The sequence below is a fragment of the Hyalella azteca genome, unplaced genomic scaffold, assembly GCF_000764305.2.
Source record: "Hyalella azteca isolate HAZT.00-mixed unplaced genomic scaffold, Hazt_2.0.2 contig11881, whole genome shotgun sequence".
NCBI classification, from domain to species: Eukaryota; Metazoa; Arthropoda; class Malacostraca; order Amphipoda; family Hyalellidae; genus Hyalella; species Hyalella azteca.
This window is the reverse complement of record NW_025941860.1, coordinates 120,995-144,270: the sequence shown is the minus strand read 5'-3', so window position 1 is coordinate 144,270 and position 23,276 is coordinate 120,995. Positions and strand designations below refer to the sequence as shown.

General features: G+C 37.0%; 2 protein-coding genes across 2 annotated transcripts; both read right to left on the bottom strand.

Annotated features, from left to right (window-relative positions):
• Window positions 1-265: 265 nt before the first annotated feature.
• Window positions 266-6,619, bottom strand: LOC108673843. The gene is made up of 6 exons (XM_018161721.2): window positions 6,459-6,619; window positions 4,423-4,570; window positions 3,415-3,523; window positions 2,746-2,930; window positions 2,469-2,562; window positions 266-1,669 (listed from the first exon to the last, which is right to left on the bottom strand). Exons 1-6 carry the CDS (start codon window positions 6,544-6,546, stop codon window positions 1,574-1,576), a joined length of 720 nt encoding a protein of 239 aa, XP_018017210.1. The 5' UTR covers window positions 6,547-6,619; the 3' UTR covers window positions 266-1,573.
• Window positions 6,620-8,008: 1,389 nt separating this feature from the next.
• Window positions 8,009-22,806, bottom strand: LOC108673848. The gene is made up of 10 exons (XM_018161724.2): window positions 22,588-22,806; window positions 22,160-22,284; window positions 21,588-21,698; window positions 13,304-16,433; window positions 13,016-13,058; window positions 12,171-12,238; window positions 11,676-11,808; window positions 11,414-11,519; window positions 10,454-10,555; window positions 8,009-8,796 (listed from the first exon to the last, which is right to left on the bottom strand). Exons 1-9 carry the CDS (start codon window positions 22,724-22,726, stop codon window positions 10,508-10,510), a joined length of 3,903 nt encoding a protein of 1,300 aa, XP_018017213.1. The 5' UTR covers window positions 22,727-22,806; the 3' UTR covers window positions 8,009-8,796; window positions 10,454-10,507.
• Window positions 22,807-23,276: the final 470 nt, after the last annotated feature.

The following is a 23,276-nucleotide window of genomic DNA, read 5'->3' as shown; positions in this document are numbered from 1 at the left end:
AACAAAAAAAAAATCCTATCACTCCTAATCGTTGATACAATGACCGATGAGGAACCTTCCATGATGTAGCTGCAGATAATTACCGAGCAGCCGTGCCAGGCCAGTAGTTAGTGCTTTTCAGTACAGTTATTCAGTTATTACATCTATTCAGTTACAGTTATTCAGTACACACGCAGTAGTTACTCAGCGAACTGTCTATGTTGATGATGCACTTGGACGTATCTCCATACTTGTTGGTGCGGCTGATGTCGTCCATCCTGACGGAGAAAGATAGCGGTAATTCCACATTAAATTTTGAAAAGTGCGAAAAAAATAAAATGTAATATACCGGAATTTTTATACCGGATTTATATTACACCGGAACCTACAATTATCCCAGTATATATTGAGTTATAGGCCTTTTTTGACCATTTTTGTCTGCGGAAAAAGGCCATCTGGCAACCCTTCTTCGAGGGCTTAAGTGGACTCTGCAGCCATATGTAATTAAAAAAAACTCCCACAAAAATCTGTTTCATGCCGATACCTTCATGCATGTTTCTTTTAATCTGATGTCCCAATGGGTAATTGTGAAATAAACTTAGCACTAAGAGGGGACGACGCTGCTGATGCAGACTCCCAAATTCATTTCTGGATAAAGACAGCGAGCTGGAAGTTGGTCAGCAGTTTGAGAGCAGCGAGTTTTATAATTCCTAATTTATTTATTTTGTGTCATAAACAATAATTCTTAAAACAATCTGACTCCGATAAATAATTTCATTGATTTGATTATATGTGAAGAGTAATGCGATGATGCGCCGATGACAACAGTGATATCGAGGCGTGGGCTGAAATTCGTTTTAGTTATTCTATCTAATTTGAGGTTATTCCGATTTGGTTATTTTCAACATTTTCAGCAATTAACTTATTCCTGGTTTACGGACACATAAACTAGGGCTCTTCTTGTGATTTGGACACATAATTTAAATTGTCGTAACCATATTTTGACACTGTGCTTCTGCTATTTTTAACGATATCATAAGATTATGAGATGAAAAATACATATCAATACGGATTCCGGTACATAAAGGCTAAAAATATGCAATAATTATATAAAGAGTTCAAAGACTCATAACCTTCCTTAACCTTGCATCCACGTACCGATCAGTCATACACTACATCGACAAGAATTTATGTAAATCGAACAGCCACTTCACTAGGTTTTCAAGGAACCCATTTGATTATTTATGATTATTTAGGGACTAAAATTCATACAATTTTTATAATTTCCAATTCAATACACAACCAAATATACTAAGCAAGGTAAAAATTGCGCCTATTTGATTCACTTTTTGGAGAAGTAGGTAAATTTATCCCAGGTGCTGCACTGGTGCATACACTTCGGTCTAATGCAGCTCAAGAAAGGTGGATAATCGTCAAATTTAAACATTGCACATGCACTATATACTCGTGCATTCGTGCAATGCACTTCAGTCGCATCGCTTCAGTCGCCAATTTCCTGATCGTTTGTTGCCAATTTCCTGATTGTTTGTTGCCAATTTCCTGATCGTTTGTTGCCAATTTCCTGATCGTCTGTTCACCGCCACGGGGGCGACGCTCCCACCACGCGGTCGCTGAGGCAGCCGCGCTCCACGGACCTGATGGCGTTGTCGGGCAGACCGAGCTCGCTCATCTGCACCACAAATGCATTTTTATACTGGAATTAGAGTTCTTTAACATGTACATTCGTAAACGAGAATCCATTTCGTTGAGGACGGTGAATTTATTCGCACGTGTGTGGAAACGGAAGCTTCTAGTTCAATTAAAAAGTTTTGTCACATTTTCAGATCATTTTAGAAAAAAAAAATTATTCCAGACACTTATTTGTAAACCTGATCTCCATAAATTTTTTTAACAGCTTTAATTTTGCCAAAAGTGTCATCCGTAGAAAATATTTAAGTTGTGAAGGAAACTGCGAAAATTTGCAGCAACGTCTATCGATGATTGGCTGTCTCAAGGTAATCTAAAGCCATTAACGATAGCAAAACATGCATCCACGTCATGGATTTTGATGTATGAAGAAATATTTCCGCTAGTAAGAAATATTTTTCTTCTTAGTAGCGCCGCATGAGCGTACGCACCGGCCTCTTAATTATTACGTACATATACAGATAATGTATAACAACTATGAGTGATTAAGTCTTCATCTAACTTTGCTGGAATTGGGATTAAAATACTTGTTCGATATCTTTGAAAATAAGAATGTTATAAAAATCTTCTGCTAATCGCCGGATGACCACAATACACAATTTTTTTCTGTGTGAATTGCAGACATTGTTGATCCTGTGTACAAGACACCTTTTAAAGTTGGTCTGAAGAAGCCTACCATTTGACATCACTAGCATAAACCGTTAAAATTTTATTAATAGTTTTGCTCAAAGTCTAATCTACTGATTGATATTCATCAAGTGAATTATTCTGGTATTTCTTACGTCGAAAAAGCGGGCATAGTCGAGATGAATGCCATCGGTGGTGAGGTGTTCGTCCGCGTACACGCACACGGCGGGGCCCGAGAAGTTAACGCCCCTGGTGCAAGAAATAATTAATTTGAGACCTCGAACTAGTGAGGGTGCATTCTACAGCGAATTAGTACATCATATTTCCTTACTGAATATAACATAAAATTTGTAGCCATTATGGAGTAAATGATTTATCAAGAGCGTGTTTATAGATATTAATGATCATTACAGTATAGCAAGTTGGTCTCACACATAGAATGTCCACCCCGACTGCCCGGTCACCATTAAAGATGAGATCTTGAGGTCCAAATCCCCCAAGTCAGCGGCGTCGGTGTCGCCTTGGAACTCTTCGCCGCGGAAACTTTTTCCTTCATACAGATTATAATAGTCGTTGTTGAGGCCGAAGGGGCTACCGGCGTACCTCAGTGACGATGCCTGCGGGCGGTTATGAATTTTTTTATGAATTTTTTTCCGTCATGGATGTCATGAAAAAAATGTCATGAAAAAAAATTTTCAACTTCATTTTTTCCGAGGGTTTGAAATTTTTTTCCGTCACTCTGGATAAACAATCTGCTGGTAGTTGTGCATGTTAGTTATAAAGGTTTTCTGCTATAACCTTGGATAAACAAATCTGTGTGTAGTTCACTATCCAGGATGGTTCTCTGCCTCGTCGCTCTGGATTACAAGTTTTATACCGATTGACAGAAAGGTTAACATAACTGTACTGGAAAAAAATGTGTGAATCTAAAATCGAATCTGATTTTTTTAAATCGTAATGCATTTTTCTTGGTATTCGCCAATAATTAATTCAAAATACAGAGCTCTGTTTTACAATGAAAATGTAGTTATAACAGTTTAAATGAATGTCATATTTAACAAACATAAAAATAATCTTCAAACTGAGCCCAGTATCCCTCACAACATTGCTGCAGCTGGAGTCCCAGTTGGCGCACTGGTTCACTCCATGGAAGTGGCAAGTGATGCCAGTGGCGTATGGGTCGTAGTCTGTGGCGTCGTACAAGATCCAGCTGTGGGGGACAATAACATTATTCGGAATAATTTCATGTGGCACGATCACTGATATAGCATTCACCTGCTTAAATGGTAACTTTACCATGAATTGAAAAACAAAGAAAATGCCAACTATATTCACCATATCTTCTTGCAAATGTATCGGAGACAATTTCATGTAGCCTAATGGGTGCAGTTCTCATCCGCTTGAAATTGAAAAAGGATAAGTTTTTTATAAGGATTTTTATTAACAAGCATTATATACTTTCAATTGATTTTCCGGCATTCCATCTTTCTTTGATCAACGTTGATTTTAAAATTTAACCTATAAATTCAACGGTATGGATTTTCACAAGAGTCATCTTTAACTTTTGAATTGAAATGTTTATATTTCATTCATGTGTTACATTGAAGTAAAGTTCAGGTTGCTCAAGGAGGATTAGAGATAATTGCTCACTCAATTTTTTATTTCTTAGATTATTTTTTCTAGTTTTATTTTGTTGAATTATTTAATTCATACTAAGGCAATTTGGTACTAATATAACATTTAGTTTAATATTTTCTCTCCGCCTGAAACTAATTATGGCCAAACAAACAACATCAACAATTTCCGGCACACTTGTTCAGCCAGAAATTTCTTGATCTTGTGTTATACAAAACACCGCTGCCTGAGGTCGGCTCATTAGCTATGGAAAAATATATGTTCAGATTTGAAATGCCTAGCTCCTTATCGAACCCGGTGCAAGTCTAGTAGCTACTTCAAACTATCGTCAGTCCTGAAAAGATCCGGGCAAATAACACGAGTTTAGAGCTATGAACAAGGCACGAAAAGGAAAAGAATCGGCGACAGGCCACATCAGGCCTACACTTCAGCGCCGACATCACTATGTTATGTTATGTTATTAAATGCACTCACTATCCGGTGCCACAGACGCTCTCGAGGGCGTCGTCAAGGAACACGACGCTCAGGTCGGGGGAGTACTCGGCGAACTGGTAGTACACGCCCGTCCAGTTAGGGCTGGCATACCCCGTCAGGTAGCGGAAGTCGTCCGCTCTGCTACCTTCTGAAATGTAAAAACTGATGAGATTGACAGCGATTGAAGGAATGTAGCACGCATATCAACAATTACTTACAATCCTTTAGCAATTTACGCATATCAGCAAGGAAAAATTTATAGCAGAAAGGTATTTAGATTTTCTCAGTAGTAGTGCTGAGGATAGGTAATAGGTGAGTAAATCATTGCACCTTGTGAGAGATTATGGAAGAGAATGTCATATTTCCGTTTTATTCCTCGTCAGTTAATTCAGTTTCTGGTTTATGTTAAAATCACGTTCTTAGGAGCTGCGTATAACGCTGATCAATTGTTTTCGATGTTGATGGCTGCGTCAACCGGATGGGCCATCACAATACGAGTGGCCTGGACTTTTTCTTAAGGAAAAGAATTGAATTGTCCTGAAATGACGAGTGATATGATTCAATGGATACAATTATTTGAGATGGAGAAATTCTCCAGTAAATTTAACGGATGGAGAAATACTCCAGTAAGCTATGATGAAATGCGTCGCAGGATTTACCTAACCTTCCATTTGGACAAATTTTAGGACTTATTGGCCCTTTACTGTACCTCTTATCAGAAAACTTGAGAGATTAAACTCAAAAGAAGTTCTCAATAGAACTGGCATTATTTTTAACCAAACATATGATTCAATGGATACAATTACTTGAGATGCAGAAATAAATAAGAATTTGGTCAACCGCAAATTTTCTTGAATGCTCGACCTTAATAACTTAATTATTTACTTATTTAATAGCTAAGTAATATATAATGATATATTGATAGGTGCGCATGTCTTTCATTAGCGTGGCCGTGGGCGACGCCTAAAACGAACTCCGACAAAGTGTTACCTGGGGGCGATCTCAAGGTTTTAAGATCTTAAGCGAGGATCAAAATATTACAATAAATTAACTTGGAGAGGCAATCTTATGAGTGCCTTCACTTTATTATCAAAATAATCAGAATCATTTAATGAAAATGAAGGAGAAGCGGGAGAAACTGTGCTTCCTTATCATGCATTTTCTGGCATATGCATTTTTTTTCTATTTCTACCGCTGGGCCCATTTGCGACCAGTTGGTTAGCGAGAAGTTAATATAGCAGACCCTTGAATATTACGCACCTCAGACATGTGAGGCGGACATTTTTATTTTTCTGGGCCCTTATTTTGATAATTATGTAAGCATAGTCAGATTTGATCAACTTTTTCCTTCCGCCTGAAAACCTTTCTATCCAATAAGGCCAACATTTAGGAATGGAAAATGCATACAAACATTAAATGATGGCATTCTCGCTTCGAGTCACCGACATGTGGAACAGCCTCCCTGATAGCATCGTTGACGCTCCGAGTATGAACATCTTCAAAAACAGACTAGACGAAGCTATGCAGGAGCATATGTTCAGTCTTAAAATGCCTAGCAAATTACGGACCAGGCAGTAAGTCCAGCAGCTATCTCAATCAATTGTCAGCTATATGGAAAGATCGGGTTCCAAAGGCCGGATCCCTTGTGAATCAAGTCACGAAAAGTACAAGAATCGGCAACAGACCATGGGCCTATTTCTTCAGTGCCGACACTTCTATTCTATTCTATGGCAAAACGTCTTTGCTCATCATTAACAAAGTTGATGAATGGATACTCATCCCCTGTTGCTTGTCAAATAACGCGTACAATAAAATACAGGGTGTACAAAATAATTATAATACAGGGCCGTATAATAAAATACAGGGTGTATAAAATAGTGACAATGCAGGGGCGTATAATAAACTGCAGGGTGTGTAAAATTATAAATAAATTATATGCAGTTTTCTATCACCGACATTATCAACTATTCGATATTAATCAATCTATCATGTGCGGGTAAAGATTGAAACGACGGTACGTCAGTACATTGCTTTACCTTCTGCACTCGGAGCGGTTGCGGAGGCTAAACCGTATAAGCACAATAAAGCACAGACGGCAATTTTCATTTTAGTTTTCTCCAGCATGGAGAAGCTTCTCTCCTAAATATATAGCAAATTCTTTGAGGATGATGGGAGAGTGCGTAAGACTTCGTCAACAGACGCAACAGGACCTCAACTGTGTTAAGGTATCAGGCAATGCTACGGCAATCAGAACATATGGCGTGCTTCCCATGAGGTGAGAGATAGGGGGATCACGTCATCGCCATCATGCTCTGGATTGAGTCATGTTGACATGTCGAGAAGTCATTATGGTCGAAAACTAATATTATTAGCGTTATAGAGGATGTATATTATATTAAATTAAAATAAATTGTATTATATCGTATTAAATTATATTATTATATTACATTGTATTATATTATATATAAACAGTTCAACTTTCTTGTCCCATATTTTCTTCACAATTTTGCCACGCCATGTTTTCCTTCTAAAATAAATTTCTAGAAATGCCGTACCTATCCTATCTAATTTTATAGATACGATAGGTACTTTACTCTTATTATTTCGAAGCGATTATTCATTACCAGTAACTATCCTATTCGAACTCCGATCTCCCCTACGCAAATCCTATCCTCGATCTACCGCTTAGCGATCGGAGCGGACTTGGCACTCGTGTCATTTAAAAATATCTTACTGAAGTATTGAAAGTATTAATTTCATCAAATGGCAGAAGTTGGTGCTATCACCGCGATGATTAGATCAAAAACTTTATTTGAACATGCTGCTATATTCGAGTAAGCAGCCGCTGACTGAAACTTCCTTTATCCATAACGAACGATGGTTAAGCTCAGAGTAAAGGCTTCGGGAAAATACTTAGTATCGAAGTTTCACAATGTTAACATTACACCAATTCTGACAGAGGTTTGATTCTAAATATTTTCACCAAGGATATTCTTGCGTGAATTAATGAATTGATATCACTCGATGATATTGAAATGATAGGCGTGAAATACCCTCATCAATTCGTCTCACTATTTTTCTCTAGCCTAATCATTACTTTTTTTCCTAGGAAAGATACAGAGATAAAAAAATGTTTCGAGTTGAAGTCGAAACATAAACCCGCTTTACAAATTGGTTCAGTCTTAAAATGCCTAGCAAATTACGGACCAGGCAATAAGTCCAGCAGCTATCTCAATCAATCGTCAGTTATGGAAAGATCGGGTTCCAAAGGCCGGATCCCTTGTGAATCAAGTCACTAAAAGTTCAAGAATCGGCAACAGGCCATGGGCCTATTTCTTCAACGCCGACACTTCTATTCTAATATTCAGCAGCTACTTGGCTTCAACGTCAGTTTTGGATAGATCTGATCAAATTAAGGACAAGTTCACTGATCTTCAGAAGACAAGTCAGGATTCGGCGAGAGGCCAAATTTGGCCTATTCATTAACGTCGATAATATTATACAATACAATACCAGACGACCAGTCACCTACTGGACCAGTCAAAATGAATCATTTTACAGCAAGGTCCAAAATAATACAACTCAGGTTGACTAAAACGTGTTTATTAGATTAAAACTAAAACTAATACAACTAAAACTAATAAAACTAAAACTAATAAACATTCACCTAAACTAATAAACATTCACTAATAAGCATTCTCTCATCACATTCACCCTCATCCAAGCATTATTAAAACTATTCGAACATTTCCGTACCAAAGAAAACTACAATACATGGGAGCGTGGTAAAGGGAACTTTAATCTTACAAAGAATTTCTAACTCAATCCTCTTTAAATTTTAAGCATTTATTAGTGTACCTACCTCATAAGCAAAAGTTCTAATATTCGGAGTAGCTTCTTAATAAGAGGAGTCGCTTCCTGTGTTGTACAAAATTATCGGCTAAATAATTAATCAGCTAAGTAAGCAATCTGCCAATCATCGTAAGGTCTCAACGCAGACATTATTTCTCAGATTGACGATTAAAGCTCGCTCCTATTACATCCTTTCGTCAATACCTGCTCGAAATAGGACATTTCCATCAAAATAGACTTAAGAGCAGTAAAACCTTTTTTAAGTAAAATATAGGACTCGAAGAATTTCAATCAGGGAATCTATAATACACCTAACAAAACTACAAGCACCTTTCAATAATAATGAAGAAGGCAAACACTATAGCAAATAGCTTCTTAACTCGCGCACAATTATTATAACCATTAAACAGTCTTAACATTTATGCTACTAGAATTCCTGAGAAACGGCTTTGTAATGCAGAACCTCGCGGATTGAGACTTGCTGGAGTGACATCTCCCGCCAGAGTTGCTGGGTCCCGTGTACTGAAAATGTCACGAGCAGCGTAATTAATCTAATGTGATTGATAAAGCTGCATGAACATGATTTAGATGTATGATAGACCGGAGATGGAAGAACATGGAGGGGGGATGTGAGGAAGATGGAGGGGGGAGATATGAGGAAGATAGAGAACTGTAGATGGGGGAACATGATGGAACATGGGGAGGACTGCATCTTGAGTTAATAATAAAGATGCAGATTTAAATTTTAAATCTATACAGATCAATTTTTGGCAAGTTTTGAAATAAAATAATAAGCCAATGACTTATTATTGCCGGTAAATTATTCCATGCAGTATTTTATATATGGGCCTAATTAATTTGCAACGTGCATGGTATTACCTTCTTATAAAGTTCTGTGTTTGCAGTCGACATGTTTTCATGGTGTAAAACAACTTGGTGCGGAGATACAATATACAATATTTGCTTCTGCTTTGGGAACGGCATTAATGTAGTGAGCGTGTGACTTTTGAGGAAAGATTCGATTTTGACGGTTCTTGCAAACACAATTGTACGAGGTTTATGGTAACCAATAAATTCTAAACGGTATGCAATGATTTATTTGGTGAAATTGTGTTACCTCATTAACAAATAATTTTTCAAAGAGATAATTTTGTATATATGTCAAGTAGGCCACAATGAGACATCAATACATTTTCTGTCATGTCACCTTCCAATGTAACAATTATTAATTATTTCCAAAGCCATGTCAGCAGGCTTAGTGGCTGAACCCTGTTTTATCGCGTTATGGGGAGCGTCTGGCCAAAATTTTACCTCGGCTATTTACAGACGATTTACTTTGAAACATGGTACACATGTGTAAAACTGAAAAATAGACAGCTTTCATTCATGTCAGTTCTTCGAGAAAAATGAAAGAAAACGTGAAATTCTTAGAAAACGGCCAAAAAGAAGGGTAATATAGAAAACTATCTCCTCCAAGGATTTTCAAGATTCATCAGATCTATAGATTCATCAGAGATTTTTTCGAAATTCGAATTTTTGTGGGCGGGGGAGCATTTTTCATAAATTCTTCCATTTCCCACTATTCCCCCCCCCTTTTTTCAAAATATTTTCAAAACTATAACGTAATTGACAAAAATCTGACCTTTCTCTAGATCTTTTATTTGCGAAGCGAACGGTATATCTTTCATTGCTATAGCTTCAAAATTGTAGGAGGAGACAGGTTTGCAGTGACAATAAGTGTTAGGGTTCAGTGGAGCGCGACTATAAGTCCCGCGCGCCTCGATATATGTAGGCATTCAAGGTTGCAAGAATAGACGATACAAGAACCATCCCTCACGACTACAGCCGGGTTAGTGAAGCCTAGTGTCTCCAGACTGGCTATTTAAGGTGCACTACCGACACTATTCCCTATCTTAAATGTTTAGGAACTCCACCACCCCTAACCGTATCGTGATCTGTCGTGAGGCATAAATCAACGTACAGAGATGGTTTTGGTTCCGTGGGATGGGTCAGAATGACAGCTTCAAGGAGACTAAAAACCGAAAAGCCAAAATCAAAAATTTTTGGCCAGACGCTCCCCTTATATACCTAGTTTAAATGTGAAATTATCAGCAGAAAACATTAACATTTAATGAATGCATGGGCGCCAGGAAGAAAAATGGAACACAACCGGACTTACCAGGTAGCGATCCTCAAACTCAACTCCATCTCTCGTAAAGTATTTTTCAAAATACTAAGATGATTCGGGTATCGTTTTCACCCCATTTGAAATAACGCCAACCTGTGAATATCAAATTCCAGTGATATTAAGGTTTTGAAAGGAGCAGTAGTGCCTCCTAATAAATATCTTGCCTTAGGTGTTATCTTGTTTGAACTTCCCCTAAAAACAAATATTTTGTAAAAAATCATCTACCAACTTCCGCAAGGTCTCAATCGTAACTCCGCATATGATGTCCAGCAAGAAGTATTAACACGAAGTAAGAAAAAGTTTTCATAGAAATAAAGACAAATATATCTCGAAGGCAAACACAACAGTGATTGAAAAATGTAGTTGAAAAGCTCACAATAATAACAATGGTTTTAAATGCAATTCATTAATATTATTCTAATGAATGAATGAAATGAAAAGATGAGGCCCAAACGGCTGTTGAACATATTTAATTTTTTTGTGACTACGTAAGAGTTCAATCACTTTCTAAAGTCAAAACTGATGACTAACAAACAAAGGACATTGAATATAAAGGATTGAACAAATTATTGATAACTAGTCCTGGAGCTTTAAAATTTCAAGTTAATCCTTTGCAAAGGTAAAAAATATAAAGTACGTCTAGGTAATATATACCTTACGGACTATTTCAGACACTGCGGATGTGGTTTATAAATATTTGACTGCCAATATAGAAGTTTGTGAGGCTACAAAAGTTAGTTACTTACAAAAGGTTCTGGATAGCATTCGTCATCACTAAGTTACTCACAAAGAGTTCTGGATAGCATTCATCATCACTAAGTTACTCACAACAGGTTCTGGATAGCATTCATCATCACTAAGTTACTCACAACAGGTTCTGGATAGCATTCATCATCACTAAGTTACTCACAACAGGTTCTGGATAGCATTCATCATCACTAAGTTACTCACAACGGGTTCTGGATAGCATTCGTCATCACTAGAGACCCCAGCTGGTTTCCAGTCTGAGGTAGAATCTGCATGCTTGCTGGACTCCCCCAAGTTTTCGAATTGCAAACTGTTGAAAAATACATTTGATAAATGAGTATTCGTCAACATACAGTATGATATGCAAATTAGTGGTAGGTAAATATAAAATGAAGGTGATCAACTTCTTAATGGATTGTTTCAAGTCTTACTTTAGCAATAATAAAGGATGAAGATAGGAACTGACCTCATCGTACTACGCTTCTCTCCAAGTTTTTCGTTATCTTGTATCTTACGACGTGTCTCTTGATTTTGCCTTGCATCTGATGACGCACAGCGCGCGTCTTGTGACGGACGACGCGACTCTTGAATTACCAGTCCTTCAGAAGATCAAAAAATATAACTCAGTACTCACTGCAGTGAGTGACAGAGAGCGCATTTTCTCGTCGACGAAAACTTGAGGTCACGGACAGACAGATAGACGGACATGGCGAGCACTATAGTGCATTTTTTCCATAAATGAGAAAATGCGCTAAAAAGTATTGGGTTCAAACATTATAAATACTGATGTCATCAGTTCAAATTTTTCAACATTTGCATACAATAACAAACTTGATAAGCAGGCAACAACATTAAAGGGTGAGAAGCAGGAAGTTGTGCTTTAAATGATGATTAGAACAATATTAATATTAACGAATGCATGAGTGCAATCGAATGCCTTTAGCTAAGGACAATTACTGACTTGCAGGTTCGTCGCAAGAATCCGAGTTCTCAATAAATGTTTCAATGAATGCGTCAGAAGTGGTGCACCTGAAAGAAGAACAAAATACAAGATAAATGTCATGCACTATATTAAAGTAATGAATAATATAAGCACAATTTTAGTAAATAATCATTATCAAAACGATTATAAATTCATGATCAAATTTACGAGTCCAATTAATTCTTTTAAGAGGGAGGTTTAGGAATCTAGACAATTTTTAATTGCCTCCTGGATTTAAAGTTATTAGATAGTCAAAAATGAAGTAGAAGAATTGAGCAGGGCAAATCACTTATATTAAATCTAAAATAATTATACAAGACTTGAAGCGTTAAAAGAAGGCAGCAAAAGCCAATTCGAGAGGAGAGTATTATTCACATCACCATTAATTCTGAGTAACAGTGATACATGCAATGATAAAACTCCCTCATTTAATGTAGTCAATGACAGCACTCAGCAACCAACTATTTCTCATTGAACTCGCATAAAATATGGAAATTGAGAACACTCGTAACAAGGTAAGAAATGAAGGCATCTGCTGGAGTTCAAATGCATTAGTTGTTCATGAGCACACAACTATGAAGGTAAGAATTAGACGAAACTTTGAAACATATAATATTGTAAACAGGTAAAAGAAAAGGATTCTATTTCGACCAGAATGTACTTGTGTAAGAAACTTGTAATGCCACTGAGCCTGTATGCCTGTTCTGCCGTCTACTAAATACATGGAACTGACAACAATAAAAAACTGCTTATTCAGCAGCAAATATATCAATACCAAAAATGGTAAAATCAAAGCAAATCACACTACTGCACATTTTTACTACCTCGGAGACATTGGAGATACAGCTGCCGTGCGACCAAAGTTACCTGAAACATACCACATAACAAGTTATCGAATTAAATGTAGAACTGTGAATGCATGCAAGTGGTAACAGAAAAGTTGGAAATTCTGAGCCACTTATTTGTTCATTATAGCAGCATTGCCAGCACTAATAGAAAGAAAGGTTAAAATACAGCCTGTGATTAATCATCCTAATATAACATTAACCCTGTAATGAAATTATTACATATTATTTAGTATAGTCAAAAAAGGATAAATTAAGAATAATTACCGCTGAGTGCTCGATCCTCATTCTGCAGAAAGCCGCTGACATGTTTAGCGGTGTCCCCATCACGTGGGCATTTATAGTCCATTTTGTTGATGGTCTCAGAGCGACCCATGTGTCTCCGCCACAAAGATTTGTCGCTGTTGGTTTCTTCGCTGGCGAAAACATTCGCAAGGCAGTGTCGTATTTGCGTTCCGGTGATCTTAGTGCCTGCTTCATTGGAGTATCTAGCAAGTATATTAGTTCCTTGCACGTGTGCTAAAGAGTTGTGTAATGACGGAAAACAGAAAAGGTTCTCTTCAGCGATGCCTGCCACGTTCCGGGGGATTTCACTTGTGAGGAATACAAGCGCCTCTTTCAATTGAACGGGCAATAAAAGGCTGACCGGCTTAGTAGTGTGTTTCCCCGGAACATAACAAACAAAATGCTTGTCAGTTGCGCATCCTTGCGGCAGCCATTTGCCACTCAAAGCGTCTTTTACGTGTGAAACTTTCATTCGACTAATTTCGTTTGAACGTCCCGCGTTGTACAAAACAAGACTGGTGAATACAGCATTTCTTATATCGACAAACTTATAAAATGGAAAGCCACTTTGCTGATAAGTTCTTATTTTTTGGATAGCAAAATTACGAAGTTTCTGTAGCGTTTCCTTGCTGATCTGGTTTTCTGGCCGTCGGAGAGTTTTAAAACGTCTTCTCTTGCACTCTCGCTCAGAGTTCAGAAAAACCGTTCTCCATCTCAGTTTGAAGCAATTTTGGAATTTCTGAAGCTGAGTAAACATTTCATCGTCATCAGCCATGCAGTAAAGCCCCAAAAGATCCTGGATGGCACGGTTCAAGTCGTAACCAAGGATGACTTTCATTCCGTGCTTCACGTTACCATCTTCAGTCACTAAATTGTGGATTGCAGATTCTAGGACACAAAGATTAGTTTTCTTAAAAACATCTTTTGTTTCCAGGACTTCACCTTTACACTCAGAAAGGCGTTTCGTTTCCATTACTATTTTTGCCAAATTTCGCATGTATGAACGAATCTTCAAGCAGGATTCAATTTCTTTTTCTTGCGTATAACGCTCTTTGTAATACTCAAGTCCTAAAGACAGAATTGTTTGGTCGTTTTTTACAATCAAACCTATTTCATCGTCTCGAATCGCAGTTACAACACTCTTTAAAAACTCTTGTGCAAGCTCACCATCCATTCCAGGGAGAATAATTGATTTTTTAGGCTTGCCAACTATGCTGGTGCACTTGTGTCTTGCAATAGATTTTCGGTTATAGAACCCTTTACAAGAAGTACAGAACTGAGGCCGACTTGTTCCAGAAGAAGATTGTTCGCAGATAAAGTCAGTGCGCCCAGCTGTAGCTATTTTTTTATTATGCTGAAATATCCCTCGCTTACGTAACTGAGTTAAATAACGGATCTTCTTCTCAGGAGAATAAACATTGAGATGCTGAATTTCCGGCTCATTTCTATGCACTATCTTCAAATGCCGCGGCAATTGATGAACTTTCTTCTGGCAAAAAGGACACGGCCTCTTAGGGCGCTTGTGCTGCTTTGGTTTTTTGGGTTCTGCTTTTAAACAGTGCTCATCCAAAGGAATAACCGAATTTTCAGCAATTGCTAATTTATTGGGATCCGAATGTGCTACAGTAATACCAGACTGTATCTTTATGCTGGTCTTCATATCCTTTTCATCAATGCTCTCTCGGTCAGTATTTTGTTGCCGTCGGAAAGTTTCAAAACGTCTTCTCTTGCACTCTCGCTCAGAGTTCAGAAAAACCGTTCTCCATCTCAGTTTGAAGCAATTTTGGAATTTCTGAAGCTGTGTAAACATTTCATCGTCATCAGTCATGTGGCAAAGCCCCAAAAGATCCTGAATGGCACGGTTCAAGTCGTAACCAAGGATGACTTTCATTCCGTGCTTCACGTTACCATCTTCAGTCACTAAATTGTGAATTGCAGATTCTAGGATATCAATATTAGTATTCTTAAAAACATCTTTTGTTTCCAGAACTTCACCTTTACACTCAGAAAGGCGTTTCGTTTCCATTACTATTTTTGCCAAATTTCGAATGTATGAACGAATCTTCAAGCAGGACTCCAGTTCTTTTTCTTGCGTATAACGCTCTTTGTAATACTCAAGTCCTAAAGACAGAATTAAATGGTCGTTTTTTGCAATCATACCTATTTCATCGTCTCGAATTAAAGTTACAACACTCTTCAAAAACGCTTGTGCAAGCTCACCATCCATTCCAGGGAGAATAATTGATTTTTTAGGCTTGACAACCACGCTGGTGCACTTATGTCTTGCAATAGATTTTCGGTTATAGAACCCTTTACAAGAAATACAGAGCTGAGGCCGACTTGCTCCAGAAGAAGATTGTTCGCAGATAAAATCAGTGCTCCCAAGTGAAGCCATTTTTTTATTATGCTGAAATATCCCTCGCTTACGTAACTGAGTTAAATAACGGATCTTCTTCTCATGAGAATAAACATTGAGATGCTGAATTTCCGGCTCATCTCGATGGACCATCTTCAAATGCCGCGGTAATTGATGAACTTTTTTCTGGCAAAAAGGACACGGCCTCTTAGGGCGCTTGTGCTGCTTTGGTTTTTTGGGTGCTGCTTTTACACTTTGCTCATCAACGGTAATAACCGAATTTTCAGCAATTGCTAATTGATTGGGATCATAATGTGCTAAAGTAATACCAGACTCTATCTTTATGCTGGTCTTCACATCTTCTTCATCAATGCTCTCTCTGTCAGTATTTTCTGCATGCAGAGTAGTACGAGGTTCGATGGAACAGATTTCCATTTGGTCAGAATAAGAAATTTCTGTATCAGAAAAACGATTTGATGTGCCTCTGCTCAGGGTGATGACAATTAGCTCTGTGGCTTGAAATTCGAAATTAGTCGGGGAACAGGGATGCACTTCAAAAGCTTCCTGTTTCATAGGTTCAGCAATATTCACAGACTTGAACGTATTCTGAGACGTGCATTCTTCGTGCGCTGTTGCAGCATTTACTTTGTGCATAATCTCTGAATTAGGAAAACTTGACGCAGAATCCATATTTGGTGCTGATACGTTGACAGGCCCTTCATTGGTGATGGCAACAGGCTGGTCCGATTTGCCACACTGCATAGGGGCAGAGAGTTCAATTGACAGAGGGTCCAAATTTGGTGTTGATACGTTGGTATGGGGTGTGGCAGATATGGGGTGTGGCAGGTATGGGGTGTGGCAGGTATGGGGTGTGGCAGGTATGGGGTGTGGCAGGTATGGGGTGTGGCAGGTATGGGGTGTGGCAGGTATGGGGTGTGGCAGGTATGGGGTAACACATTTCAATGTTTATAGTTCATTATTGCTGCTAATTTATATTTTATTCTAATATGGATATTTTTAGAAAATTTTTGTGACTATAACTTAATAAAAATGCATGCCTTTCCAAATTTTGCAATGACCAAATTGTTTGTGACTCAGAAATGTGGTTTGGCACAAAAAAATGGTGCTGCCTTGTGGGCAGGTGCAGGCTTGTCACACATTAGTTATTAAAAATTTTTATGAATCAATATCTTGGAGAATTACGACTGTAATTGCTGATAAAGTTGATAAATTGCTACACTGCTATACTAAAATATATTTTAATGATTTCTGAGGTATTTCACTGATTATTTCCAGTGATAGTCAAAATACCTGAACACCCAGTGCTCATTCAACAGTTATTCAAAATAACATGGAATAATCTATTTTCCATATATAACATCGACAGATTATCACTTCAATTTAGACTGATCAAATTATTCTGACTACCAAACCACCCATATATGCTGAAATACAACATCAACACTTAATATCAGTCTGTGTACTGCATCCAACACTCTAAACTCATCAGGCTTGCATGGTACCAGGTAATAATTGGCTTGATAGAAAGTCCTTAATGGCAAGTATATACTGAGCAGACTCATTATGAAGCCTTGGTTCATAGCTTTTGTTCTACAGTACCAGCACTTGACAGAGGGTCCAAATTTGGTGTTGATACGTGGGTCATTCCATGCCAAGTGGTCTAACCCTTCCCACCATCATGTCACCAATTTTTTCAAATTTTAACTGTAGCACTAGTGAAGTCCTAACTAAGTTTTCCAAAATATTAGGCCTCTAGCTGCAATAGTTGCTGATCTAGAGCCCCTTGTCTGAAGGGTAGTCAGGCCACATGCGCGCACCATTGGACAAAATGCCATTTTTGGGGTCCAATAAAATTGAAACTAATTTATAAAAATGGCTGGTATAATGAGATCCTGTACAGTTATTGGTGCTGATTCTGATAAAGGACTTTTAACATTACTGATGCAAAATTCAGCCAAACAAGTTGACTCAAAATGTGCCTCAAAAATTGTTTTGACTCAACGCAAAAAATTTTGACCAATATTTATACTGCAACAATTTCCTTGCAGATCAAGATATGGACTTGAACTTTTGAACAAGCTTTATACTAGTGCTGGACATAATATAGCAAGATTTTCAGCTTCCCAGACGCTATAGCTGTCCTGCAGGATCTCTTCAAATTTGTCAGTGTCAGCACAAATGGTCAAATTTACCAAAGTTCAAAGCCAGTTGCTAAAAAATAGTCAGCCCAAATCTGCTTGTGCATAGTAGCATCTAAAAGAGAAAATCTTGCTCTACAAGACTTATGTATTCTTTTTTCGCAACGCAACCATTAAGTATTTATTTACTCAGGTCAAAATATGTTATTTTTTGTATATGCGATATGCTAATTTTGATTCATTTCCAGGAATTTAAATTTAAATAGTCACTTATAATCAGGGTTGGCATTGATTAAATCAAACTGATTAAATCATGTGATTAAATCACTAGATTTTTTATAAAAAAATCTTGATTTTTTCAATTTTTTTATTTTTTTTTTCAATTTTTTTATACATTTAAATATATTGAGTGGCAGTCTTCAATTTATTTTGAAGTATTGTTATTCATGGTATAGTATAAATGTACTATGAAAAATTAGAATATAAACCTATTGCCTTTAGTCTTAGTGTGTATTATGTTCCAATGAATTGTATGTTTTTGGTACAGAGGCATCAAGTGTTGCAATACATTGTACATATAACATAGCTAGCAGCTTAGCTAATTCTTATAAGGCTATAAGTAGTCTTCAACTATTTGACTATTATAGATTAATCACATTATACAATTTACATGTGTTTGCTAGCTTATATAAGAAGGGTTGGTTGAGATTGTATTGACATTTTAGGCAATTAGAAAGATTTTCCACCCTAATACTAGTAATTCTAATTAAAATATTTAATTTCAATCCTTAAATACGTGAATTTAAAACTAGAAACAAAACAGTTACATTTATAAAACTATATATAACTAAATGCAGTGAATGGAAATAAAATGTTTGAATTGTGCACATGTTTATTTCAAAGTGTTAGCTTTTCTCATAACATCAGTATTGTTTAAAGTTGTTTGAAGTTTGTTAGGTTATCGTTCAGTTTAGGTTTATTATTGGTTTATTGGTCTGAATTAAATGTGAACAGTGCAGTCAGTCACTCAGTCATTATACTAGTCAGTGTGTATAAAGGGTAGAGTCTGGTACATTTATATGACATTAAACTGGTAGATCTATTGATAGTGTTGTGCACTGTGCTATCAGCTACCTATCTGTTATGTGACTCTTCAATGTTTAGAAGATCCGCATTCCTGAAGTGTTTTTGTAGATTGAAACCAGTTAAATGGTCAATATTTAGCTTGGTACCTTGCTCCATACAAACTTTACAAAGCTAATAAATAGACTTATTAATAATTGTTTACCCAAAAATCACACAGTGGTAAATACCACCTTGGCCTATTGGCCATTATTGAAGGTAATAAGTGACATTTTTAGCCATCCATTATGATCCATATACTGCTTTGTTAGTAGGCTAATTGCAACTTAAAAAATAACTTTTCAAAAATACAAAAAAGTTGAAAAAAATCAAACAAATAAAAAAAATCACGAAAAAATCATTGATTTTTTATTTTGTTGATTTTTTTTAATAAAATAAATCACCAACCCTGGCAGGAATTGATTTTCAGTTAGTAAAATGGCTTCATGGTGGAAGCAAATGATAGAATTTTGGTCAAGTTTTGCTTTTGAACATGAAACAAGTAATTTCTGAATCCAGTCTTAGCATAGAAGATAACATGGCACTTTGATGCAGCAGCATGTTTCCCAACTGAACAAGGGGCTAATTCTTCTTCCTTGTTAACTTCTGACACCTTTAATTGAATGGTAAACAGCTGGTAAATACTTTTTATTAAATTTTATTTAAGAAGCTATAATATTCACGTATGGTGGCAAAATCAAATTGATAACAATGCACAATAAACGATTGCCCAATCAATGAATAATATATGAATAAAAATAAAACTTTATCAGTAATTATATGTGACTATTAAGATTTAAATTCCTGGAAATGAATAAAAATTAGCATATCGTGTATACAAAAAATAACATATTTTGACCTGAGTAAATAATTCCTTAATGGTGGCATTGCATAAAAAGAATACATAAGTCTTGTAGAGCAAGATTTTCTCTTTTAGATGCTACTATGCACAAGCAGATTTGGGCTGACTATTTTTTAGCAACTGGCTTTGAACTTTGGTAAATTTGACCATTTGTGCTGACCTTGACAAATTTGAAGAGATCCTGCTTGACAGCTATAGGGTCTGGGAAGCTGAAAATCTGGCTATATTATGTCCAGCACTAGTATAAAGCTTGTTCAAAAGTTCAAGTCCATATCTTGATCTGTAAGGAAATTGTTGCAGTATAAATAATATTGGTCAAAATTTTTTGCGTTGAGTCAAAACAATTTTTGAGGCACATTTTGAGTCAACTTGTTTGGCTGAATTTTGCATCAGTAATGTTAAAAGTAATTTCATCGGAATCAGCACCAAAAACTGTCCAGGATCTCATTATACTAGCCATTTTTATAAATTAGTTTCAATTTTATTGGACCTCAAAAAATGGCATTTTGTCCAATGGTGCACGCATGTGGCCTGACTACCCTTCAGACAAGGGGCTCTAGATCAGCAACTATTGCAGCTAGAGGCCTAATATTTTGGAAAACTTAGTTAGGACTTCACTAGTGCTACAGTTAAAATTTGAAAAAAAATTGGTGACATGATGATGGGAAGGGTTAGACCACTTGGCATGGAATGACCCACGTTGGTATTGGGTGTATGTGTTCAGTACTTCGTTCACTTAGCGAGTTTTGAACGTATGACCCCAGTTCTACAGTACAAGTTAAGCTGCCATGAAGTATATGCAGCAAAAATGTTGGCAACACAACTTTTCATACATGATTTTGGTGAGAATGGTGGACAGGTTAAGATAACGTATAAAATAACTTAACAATTTTGATGCGGATCTAACTCTGCAACAAGTGATGCCTGGTAGTTGAGGGGCACATAAATCAAATGTTATACGTCCATACTGTGCAAGCTTCAGAAAACTCTTGTTACACACTCATGCCTCTTAATGATCAGACAGGAGATTCTGACCAGAAGCTGATTTTGATCAGGTAAGAAAGCCATCCAGGAATATTTTCAAGCATTGTGTAACATCTCCTCAGCAGGTATTACTTATTTTTTTGTAAGTTCCATGGGTTGAATTTGAACAAATAGACTTTTATACATACTTGAGATATTTTAAATGTTGCTGGTATAAATATAGGCCTTTTTCCTAGGCTTAGCTTTTACAAGACATAACTAGGATCTTCCAAAGAAGAAAATAGATCCTCTATAAAATTTAATTACTACAGAAATCTATTTCCTAGTACTAATGGGACTTGAGAAAAAGATAAAGAGGCCAGCAGTCTCTGATAAACCACTGACAAAATTTTTAATGTACTATTCTTGATCATCAGCAATAAGAAAACTAAGTAATAACCAAGGAATAATTCTTGAAAATTCGGAATTTTTCAACACCATTTCCATAATTTTATACATTTGCTTTGAACAGATATCCAAGATAGTATGAAAAATTTATTTCCCATGTATCACGTTGACGGATTAGCACTTTAATTTTAAACAGTCTAAACATAAGAAAACTAATTAATAAACAAGAAATGAGTCTCAAAAATTCTATTTTTCAACACCATTTCTACAATTTTAAACAGTTGCATTTAACATGTATTCAAAATAGCATGATTAATCTATTTCCCATATATCAAGTTGACAGATTATCACTTCAATTTAGACTGATCAAATTATTCTAACTACCAAACCACCAACCTGTTCCTCAGGCACAGCCGCAGCGTCCTGTGAGGAACATCGGTGGGCGTCCCGAGCCTCAACTTGAGCTTCCTCCTTGCATGGCACACAAGATGAGGAAGGTGGAGTTTGCTGGCCAAATGAAACAATCATGAACAGAGACTTCATCAACAAATTAAAACATAACCCAAATAAGTACTTATATTATCAGTCTGCTTATATCGCAAGTTCACAAGGAATTTAAAAGCAAAGAAAACACCAAGCAAATTCAAAATATCGATATTGAAAACTTTTCTGAGTCCAGCTCCATCATCAGTTCGAAAAACTAAAAATGAATAAAATCATATTATATCAAAATTCTAAGATAGACATAAAACCTATACAAGACCTAACATTATCATCTCATATATTCAAGTAATATAGTTGCAATGATTATATTACACATACGATTGCACTCTTATAAATGCAAATACGGTATATGGTTTGGCCTAAATATTTTACACTGCCGGAGCACAGCTTCCCAAGATATGGACCTTCTTCAACTGCAGTTGAATTAAGTCAGTGGGGGGGGGGAATTAATAGGCCAATTTTACCTGATATTCATCAACATCAACAGGTTCATCCTTCACAGATAAAGCCTCCTCTTTATCCACAGGCTCAAGCTTGATGTTAGCTGCAACCATATCTGGTAGCATAGATGAGCCACTGGCGTCTGTGGCTGTATATAATTTGAATTATATAACACGATAAAATGTTAAAGATATCTATATATGATAAAGATATAAATCCAAGACAAAGATTTATATGCTAAAGATATACTATATCCAATAGATATTAAAATATACACGTTAAAAATATATATCCAGTACATGGGGCTTACAATTAATTCACAGTATACACAATTCAGAGTGACATTCATGTAACTGACAGCTCCAATTTGACAAACATCATCATATTATTTCAGTACAGTATTTAAAACATAATTGTGAATAATTGAGGCAACTTTAAATGTGCAGCTTACCATCAGACTCAACTTTGCACACAGCAACAGGTACTTGAGGAAGGTTCAGTCCAGACCACCAGCCCCTCTTGACTGCATCATCAGGCAGTTTGTGCATCACAACACGGCATTTTTTCATATCATGCATTGTGATGTCCATTAGGTTTCAAAGGGGACAGCAGTGAAATTTTTAAAAAGAAAGAATAACAGACCTGTAACCAAGCCAATTACCCTGTCAAAATTTAGCCGCGGCAGACGGTCTGGTTTCGGTTGTCAGTCTCGGATTAGAGATGATTCAGATGTGAAATGGCCGCATCTCATAATTAGCCGCTCAGTAGGAGCTATTTAGGGTAGTTTCATGCGAAAAAATATAAGGGTCAAATGACAGACGAAATCAGCGGCTGGCCAGGTCACCATTGGCTTACCCTGCTCAGTAGCTGGCCTGAGTTCTTATAGCGCGAGCGCGACTAGCCCCTGCCTTTAGTTGTGGCGCTGCGTGCGCATTGTGCATGGGTACGAACTTATCAACACGCTAGCGTTTCAACACTCTTGCATTGCGTGTACGTAGACATGCTTGCGTTGCGTTATCTACAACCCGCTTGCATCGAGTGCGTGTTGCTCACACGAGAGTTGCGTGAGATTCAACACGCGTGCGATGCGTGTCTGTCAACGCGCTTGCTTTGCGTGCGCATAGAAAAACACATCGGCAT

Coding starts and splice junctions, on each gene's coding strand:
- LOC108673843 (XM_018161721.2), bottom strand. CDS start 6,546: ATGCTGGAGAAAACTAAAATGAAAATTGCCGTCTGTGCTTTATTGTGC. Junction 2,563..2,745: donor TCGGGGTGGACATTCTATGT/GTGAGACCAACT, acceptor TTCTTGCACCAG/GGGCGTTAACTTCTCGGGCC. Junction 1,670..2,468: donor ACTATGCCCGCTTTTTCGAC/GTAAGAAATACC, acceptor TTTGTGGTGCAG/ATGAGCGAGCTCGGTCTGCC.
- LOC108673848 (XM_018161724.2), bottom strand. CDS start 22,726: ATGGACATCACAATGCATGATATGAAAAAATGCCGTGTTGTGATGCAC. Junction 22,285..22,587: donor GTGCAAAGTTGAGTCTGATG/GTAAGCTGCACA, acceptor AATTATATACAG/CCACAGACGCCAGTGGCTCA. Junction 10,556..11,413: donor AATGCTATCCAGAACCCGTT/GTGAGTAACTTA, acceptor TGATATTCACAG/GTTGGCGTTATTTCAAATGG.